This window comes from Ammodytes marinus (assembly GCF_949987685.1).
Source record: "Ammodytes marinus genome assembly, chromosome: 8".
NCBI classification, from domain to species: domain Eukaryota; kingdom Metazoa; phylum Chordata; class Actinopteri; order Uranoscopiformes; family Ammodytidae; genus Ammodytes; species Ammodytes marinus.
The window spans coordinates 19,640,819-19,649,458 of NC_137212.1; the positions used below are offsets into that span (position 1 = coordinate 19,640,819).

Genomic DNA, 8,640 nt, shown 5'->3' on the forward strand with positions numbered 1-8,640 from the left:
ATGTACTGATTGGCGAGTGGGTCTGTATCTGAGAACTATCTGACAGTTATGGGTTCAAAGCTGACGTGAACTGCTGGGTTTACAGGGAAAGGGCAGCAACGCGGCCGGGCGTGACCCATACTGGGGCCACTGAATGGGTCTGCGACAGGCAGCTCTATACCGTCCCCAACACGGGGGTGGCCGAGCGGACACACTCCTGAGCCTTTTTTACAGGAGACGAGGTAAGTGTTGGGTTTCGGTGTCACGCAGGGGTAACTCTTGCAACTACTCTCCTTTCTCGCCTCTTGCCCTCATCACCAGTCTCCACTGTGTCCCAATGTAATGCCTCACTCCCTCATTGAGGCTCTATAGCTGCCATCATGGCCCAGTGCACACCCAGACTATTCGTACTCTGTTTCAATGCCGTAAATGTCACCTGAGTTACACTCTCCCTGCTTTCCTACAGACGGCCCTTTATTTGCCACCCTTTTAAAAAAGACCCCCGCTCACATTTCATGTTTTCTCATTTTTACTGCGTGCCAGAGAACCCCTTTCCTCCCCATTCACTCAGCCATACGATAACACTCATATTTCTTCTGTCGAATGCCAGAATGTCTTTCCCTGCATCGTATTTTTTAGTTTTCTTCCGTTATACTCAAGGTTTTGCAAAGCGTTGGCGTTGTTCGTGTAAGTAAGTAAATAGCTAGAGTGTCAATATTTGTGCGCTAATCTAAATTTAAGCTAACCGCTAGTTTACAGCTCTTTGATGCAGGAAAGCAAGCGTTAAACAAGTGTTGCCACTTATAAGACAGTGCTGGCAAGTTCACTCACAATAGCATGCAGTTGTGACAGTGAGTGGTGCGGAATGAAACTAATACTAGAGTGAATATAATCGGCCCTCAAGTCATCATGGTCATCATGTGAGGATGTGAAATGTAATAACTGTGACCCACGGTCTAGGACTCGGATCAGTTCCAAGCTGATGTTGACTGTATGTAGGCAGGTCCAAGCTGGACTTTTATTAGACAAAATACAAATCTCTCCGGTGTGTTTAAAAATGTTGAACATTTGACATTACAGTATGTCTTTGAGTTCAGTGGGAATCTGGGCACAAGGCTGCTCGATCATTAAACACTTACGATCTTGGATTTTGACCGAACACGACACATTCACACTTCTTCCATGATGCAAAGTGCATATTCAGCAGAGGTCGGTTCTGACAGTGATGACAGCAAGATGAATGCCCACCTCCGTTCACGCTCACACACTAGTTTCACACAGCAAGTCTAAGTGTTTTGACGAAAGCTGCCAACAGGTCCAACAAAAAAGTAGCCAGTGTTCATCTGAGGATAAGAGGCTGTTTGATGAGATACACTTTGACATTGGCAAGAATTCTGAACGCAAAACTGCTTTACACCATGTACTAATAAAGTGATTTAATGGTCTTTTCTTATGTGCCCATCAGCTTCATTTACTTGTTTTACCTCACTAAATTTTAGTACTGCATCAAAATTGTTTGCAGAGACTTGAAATTTCTTAATCCACCACTTCTTTAATTTAATTGAGGGTTGTTGCAGCATCCTTAATGGTGTGTAAAAGAACAAGCAAACATCAGACATTTGCAAGCTGTGCAGATAACTCATTCAATTCCAAATCTTGCAGCAATAAGTGTAATTTAGAATTCACATTTTTCATTGGTACAGCGATTTTGTAAAATCTCACATTTAAACAGATGAGCAAATACCTCACCTTGACATATCCCAACTATTGTGCGAATGAACATAAAATTGTCCAACGGCAACACAAAGAAAAATTTGGCCCAGACAAGCAGGGTACATCACCAAATATAAATCAACTCTAAAACACTTAGTGGTGGATTCATCCCTCAACAGAAGTGATGCAGTGATGTGAAGGAGCTCCTTCTGAAACCACCTTTGTTCCCATCATGAGCATCATTAATCTTCCATAGGCGTCTATAAAGGGGTCTATGTGGGGAATGAAGAGGTTGTTTCAATCCAATGCATGCCAGGGGCCTAATGGTAAGTCAGAGTAGAAGGAAACTCAGGTTGGCACGGTGAGTCCATGCCAGTCACTGCCAATACAAGCTATCGGTCCACATAGAAACAAGCCCCTTGACAAACTTCTCCATACTGCCAGAGAATCTTTCTGGACTGCCAAGTTTTATGGCAAACTGAGGATAGCTTAATGGAAACCATGGCTTAAAATGGCACCTTTGGGTTTTTCTGTCTCCATTTTTACATTTATGTGACTGTGATGTATTCAATCCCATTAAATAAGGCACAAAGTGTCAGCAACACACCTTTAAGAACCATCTACATTTTGGGTGTAAACGTTTCCTTGATGTTTTTATCATTGGAAACCGGCGTTTTCTTTATGTTTTACAACCGTGTCATTAATTATGTTACAACTTTAGTCATTTTCCCTGTTATAATTCTTTTTTTACATAATCTATTTATAATTTATAACACATCAAATGTGACAGACTCTTAAATGGAAATTCATCATATTAGTTTCTACCATTACCTAAAATGCAAGGTATTTCAGTTGGCCATGAAGAAGTCAAACATTTATTGCTCACCTGTACCAGTGGAAATACAGTCTTGTAATGTAGCTAATGTATTCTGAATAGCTTAGTTTCCTCATTTTAATTAATCATCCATAGCATGGACATTTTTAACCTCAACAATGACAGTAGTATTTGTATGGTATATGTATCATTTGCATCACACAAAGAGTTTGTCATAGCAAGGCGAGCAGTAGGGCTTCCCTTTCTGCTCCTTGAAGAAGCCTTGGTTGAGCTGCCGCAGACAGAAGGCACACACAAAGTGCTCGGGGTGAAACTTTCGATCCAGAGCAGAGATGCAGCGGCCCGTGATGGGCTCACCACAGCCACCGCACAGAGTGCCCTGACGGGAGTGGAAGTGCTGTGAACACAGGGGTCGGCCGTTCAATTCCATGAAAGAGCCACCAGCGAAGGGCATCAGACAGTCCTGGATGCAGGAATAGAGGAGAAAGAGGCGAAGTGATGGGGGAGAAGATGGGAGAGAGGAAGGGAGATTAAGAAATACAGTTAAAAAGGTTTGCTTTTATCAAACGACTATACCAGTGATATATCATGATTCACCCCATACTTATTATTTTCCAACTCATACAATAGCTTTAGTAATGCATAAAAAAATTACTTTTTGAAAGAGGCATTGAATAACATATTTTTTCTAAGTTTTATGATCATAATATGGTAATCAGCATGCTTAAATGCTTGCTCATGTTAATGTTTATAAAGCATAATGTTACTGTGAATGTTCACCATGTTATTTGAGAATAAGCACTAAAGTGTGGCTCTGTAAAATCAAGGAAGTTACATCATCCCTTACTTAGAAAATGAACTAGGAGTCTGGGATACAGCATATTGCACTTTGGTTGATCACACACATTTTTCTCTTGGCAGACATTTTGGATAACAGTAAAGCACAGGTGTAACTCCTAACATTACAATGGCTATGTTTCAATGATATATGTGCCAGAAACCATGACAGTGTGCGCCAGTATGCACAACACCATGGGCCTGGCACAGGGACACCGGAATGGAAAAATCCATTAACAACATTAGTATCACCTCAGTCAAAATACCCACAGTGAGAAAGGTCTGTTTTTCTCAGTGTTGGTGACAACTGTTTCTCAAAACTTCTTGCAGCTAAAACTGTAGCCATTCCTTGTGATTCCTAAAATTCCCATACAGACTACCATCAATTAAAAATCTGTTTTGAGTTGAAAGTCATCTCTCATAAATGAACTTGAATGTTCAGACAATTAACTTTCAGTAACTTGACATGTGTCAACTGCTATATTCCTGCAGCCTTCCTCAGAAGGCCAAGGTACTAAAAGTTTATACTAGTTTGAATACAATAACATTCAAGTTAATTTATCAAGTACGACTAAATGAACCTTCTTGGATTGTCATCTGTAATAGTTTTCTTTTTACTGACAATACCACTGCAGCCTGCAATACAGCTCAGCAATGCTTCCAAAACCTCCAATTTGGGTCTGTTTTGTGGTAACATTAATGGTATGGAAATCCCTCCTATGTTTAAAAGGAGCAGGCTGCTGCTTCATAGTGAAACTGGCGAGGAAGACCAAATGAGGAGGAATTTGATTATTAAAAAGGCTCTGTCCACTTCGTACTCCTAATGCAGTGTTTAACCTCCTGCCTCTGGAGTTAGATTAAGGTTACCAAGGGCCGAGTAAAATTCTCACGTTGTTGACAATAACTGCTCCACATGAAATAATGTTTAGTGGCTGTGCTAATTACTTGCAGTCATGACTGGTTTAACTCATAGTTTGATGTAATCCATGTTTTATTTGATGAATATTTGTATGAATGTCATATTGAGTGGAAGGTTTAAACCACAATGTATTTTGTGTATCTGATGTGCAGGTTTACGAACATAGTATTTTTCAGTAAATAAAAAGTTCTTGAGGAACATTAAGATATTACAAAGTAGAAGTTTCTACCTTGTCACAACATCTCTACTGAGGGCATTTTATGTTTAACAATGGCTCTCGGCTGAGCATAGCAGAAGCCGAGATGCACACTGAACCGTTTTTGTCCAGATGCTGCATACACAAGTACTTTTGAAGGGAATGTAAAAGATACCCACACTAAGGAATATGGTTTCCCTGATTTATTTGCATCATTTCGACCACAACGTATTCATCAGGCATAAGGTTTTCATCAGCCTTGTGGTCTCGATGTTGCAAATAAAGCAAACGTGTGGCTATCTCTCTCCATTTTTTTTTGTTTTCCCGGGCGTGTGTGTGTGCGAGCCAGAGCCATGTGTGTGGTCTGAGGTATGAGAGACTCACTGCGCAGACGAAGCACTCTGGATGCCAGGTGCCATTGGCTGCAGTCAGGTAGTTCTCCCTCACTGACTCCCCACAGCCCGAGCACTTGGGAGCAAAGAGGTGGTAGAAGTCCTTGCAGCAATACGGCTTCCCATCCTTCTCTAGGAAACCTGGGGGCAGGAATAAGACATATAAGATGAATTCCCGCAGTCCTCCTAACAGATACAAATATTTCCAACTGTATAGGCTGAGGGTTGTGGTTTCCCGGGCAAGAGAAATTCATGCTCAAGCCTCTCACCTTCAGGTCCAAAGCGGCCTCCGCAGTGTGTACAGAAGAAGTGCTCGGGGTGCCAGGTCTGGTCGAGGGCTGTCAGAATGTTCTGGTAAAACCAGCCAGACGTAGACAAATTACCCCTTTTGCTTGTACTTCCCTTAAGGATTAACAATGTTTTGTCTCATCTCACATGTTTCGGATGTCAGGAAAAGCACCAAAAATGTGGATTGTGAACCGCACAAAGTGAATGGGAGAAGTTGCATTCGTTGTTTGATAAATGACTTTGGGCTGCAGCGAAAGCCCAGACTGGAGAGTCCAAATATGGTTTTGTGCTGTATTTATTAAGATGACATGTGGGATACCGTCTAAAAAATGAACTACATACTACTGTATGTCATCATCCAATCATCAAACAATTACCGTGTAAATAAATGGATGTAATATATGACAGGACAAATTAAAGTATGAATAAAGAAACAAAAGACAAGTGTATGAGATAGGAGCTTCCAAAAGTTAGAAAACAATTATCTATTTTTAACATCATCAACACACAATTAACCAAAAATAATATTAAATAATGGTTATCTCACCTGCACGATGGGCCCCTTGCAGTAGGCACAACGAGGAGAGAAAAGCTGATGGTAGTCTTTGTCACAGTACGGCCGTCCGTCTCTCTCAAAGAAACCTGTGGTGCTCAGCTCCGTCTTACACGCCACACAAACAAAGTGTTCAGGGTGCCACACTTCACCCAGCGCTGTAATCATCTACAGAATAAAACAGAAATAAATGCAACAATTACAAGAAGAGGATTTTTTTTTCTGTTGCTGTTTTGTTTTCTTGTCCTGTGGGTTCATGGTATATAAGGCTGACATAGATTTATCATTTCTATATTTATTTGTTTGTGTGACTTATTGTACCTTTCCCACAATGCATTTTTTGCAGGAAGCACAGTGGCCCTTGGCGGAGGTGTGTACACCAATCTTCTCCAAGTCAGAGCTCAGCCCACCTAGCAGGTCATCGATAGCATCTGTTTTCTTGCTAGTGCTCGAGGCCTTTGCTTCTGAACCTGCTGTGCTGCTGCTGCTGCTGTCCTTGTTCTCCTGTTGCCCATTTTCTGTTTTCCTTTTCACAGACTGTTTTTGCGTGAGTGGTGGTGGGGTCGTAGAAGATTCTGGATCCTAAGTGATGACACAAATAAGCACAAAAATTCTGTTTTCTGCCATCAATTTTTTTTTCTTATTTTCTTTTAACAGTTGGTGCTTAAAGATGATTTGACACTGAAATTCTATTAGGATTATTAGACGCTTTGCAGTGTTGACATTAGTGCAATGCTGCCCTCTGCTGTTCAACCAGTTTAATTTCAGGAATGCATGGAAAGTTCCTATGCTGTTCATCTATTGTGTTTTATCCAATCACTTTAAGGAATTGTTCTTTAACAAGCAAAGAACAATGAATATTGACAACGTTCAATCCTTCTGAGACATGCACTTGCAGACACCGTACTGACCCCTTGTCCCAGACTCATCAGATCCTCCAAGATGGATTCCAGCTCCTCTGTGGGTGAGATGGACTTTGGTGGCGCAACAACAGGAGCTGGCAGATCACTAACACCCAGAGAGGAGCAAATTAGAAAAGCTCAATATATAGCTCACTACCCCATGATTACTACACATTTATAATGAGGAAAAAAACTGTGTCTCTGACTATGGTATGAGGTCTTATGAGGTGCATTCATGTTCCATCCACACACAGTTTACACAGTGATAATAGAAATCAATAATGTTAACGGTCAACAGGAGCTTCAAGCTTTTTCTTCACCTGTAGACATTTGAGCAGACTGGGCCTTTTTCTTTTTTAGTAATTCCAGAACAAACTGCACCTGGAGCCTGTGGACATGTAACCAACATATACTGGAGTTTCTGCACCAAGTACCATGATGACATATCAATTTGATCATATGTTTGCTCTGTTGAGAAACGTTTAAAGTTTTGAAATCTTGTCAGCTGGTTGTTGAGAATACATTTTAGGTTCAACTAAAATGTTAATAGGTGATAAGATAATTACGGTACAGTCTTAGTATTAACAAAATATGCTTGGTCTTCACCTCTACATCAGCTGGATCATTGTTCTGGTTCTCACTGACACTCGCTGAACTTTCTGAATTCAGGGCCAGCTCCTCTAACAGCAAATCTGTGGCAGGACACAGACCATTAACCTTCTAACCACACACATACAAACATAAATACATAGGCATCATGCAAACTTATACAGTAATTCAACAACGCAACCACTATTACATACTGATTGCTCGTTCAGGGTGTGTAATGTTGTATGTGTCACTTCTACTTTTGAAAGATTTCCTGTGAAATGAGGCAGAGAGCACCTCGCGTATACAGATCAAGGTGCCGGCGGATCAGTTTTAGGTTTCTTCATGCATGTCAGCTTCCTCAGGAAGTGATTGCAGACGTGTGGCAGAAGTGAAACTCATAATAATGTTGCAAGTCTCTGGTGACACATATTAGACCAAATTGAACTCTCTTCTGCACACAGTGTATTCTTAGATATACCATGTAAGAAAATGGGAAGATATTTGTATGAAGTCTTAACTGGGAAGTAGACAACATAGCTGTTAAAAATAAAATAATGTTTAGCTTTTAGCACTGTTGTCTGTTTGTTTAAACTTTATTCTACCATAATACTTGTATTTTTAATAAAATAGCAGCACAGCCAGACCATAAACAGCAATATTGAAATGACAAAACAATACAAAGACACAGTAACAACAACACTGTTGAAAAATAATAAATGATAGCACACATTTTAACAGAACAGTATACTGTTCTTTGTGTGAGTCCCAAAATACTGTAAATAACATTCTGTTTTTTATGATAAATCATTCTTTGAACATCTATTGTCTACATGAATGTTTAAGAGTTATACAAATCGTTCCATATCTAAAAATCTGTCTACTGATCAACGCAAGGGTGATCTTCAGTGTAAAACATGACGGACAGTTTTTCTTACCAAGCTCTTCCATGTTGTCTCCTGCTCTCACTACTTGACTGTGTGTGTGGTTTTTTTCTTCTTTTTTCTCTCTCTTTTTTTTGCAGCTGTTTAGTTACTAAGGTAACCAGCCCAAGTTTTCATCTAGTCAAAACCGTCACTTCCTCTGACGGAGGTTTGTTTTTCGTTTTGTTAGTGAATCAAGACCTATTCACAGTCAGTAAGAAGGAATACAATTTATTGCAATTTCAGTGCTCTTTACCACTGTTTGTCAAAAAGCAGTGGCCCTTTTTTGAGCAGAAAAATCTTTCCCTGTCACACTCAACCCTGTTATTTGTTTCACTGTAACAGGGTTGTGAGGTCAAGTTGGTTAGCCTTTATATTAAATAACAGCTTAGTAAATAATATGAATGGTTAGTTTATGTGTAGTTAATGCTTATTTAGCATGAAATAACCATTAATAACGCTTAATAAGCATTACTAAACACTAACAAACCGCTAATACCATTAACTACTGTTAA

At 40.1% G+C, this 8,640-nt stretch overlaps 1 protein-coding gene across 3 annotated transcripts; it reads right to left on the minus strand.

The window, feature by feature from the left end:
• Positions 1-1,408: 1,408 nt before the first annotated feature.
• lpxn (leupaxin) lies at positions 1,409-8,162 on the minus strand. 3 transcript variants are annotated; one of them, XM_080033021.1, is made up of 9 exons: positions 8,141-8,162; positions 7,221-7,306; positions 6,935-7,002; positions 6,624-6,720; positions 6,034-6,294; positions 5,707-5,880; positions 5,141-5,222; positions 4,864-5,012; positions 1,409-2,990 (listed from the first exon to the last, which is right to left on the minus strand). In XM_080033021.1, the coding sequence occupies exons 1-9, from the start codon at positions 8,151-8,153 to the stop codon at positions 2,724-2,726; spliced, it is 1,197 nt and encodes a 398-aa protein (XP_079889147.1). In that variant the 5' UTR covers positions 8,154-8,162; the 3' UTR covers positions 1,409-2,723. The 3 variants fall into 3 exon arrangements, with proteins under 3 accessions (XP_079889147.1, XP_079889146.1, XP_079889148.1); XM_080033020.1 differs by having other exon boundaries at positions 5,141-5,273; XM_080033022.1 differs by lacking the exons at positions 6,935-7,002; positions 8,141-8,162 and having other exon boundaries at positions 5,141-5,273; positions 7,221-7,307.
• Positions 8,163-8,640: the final 478 nt, after the last annotated feature.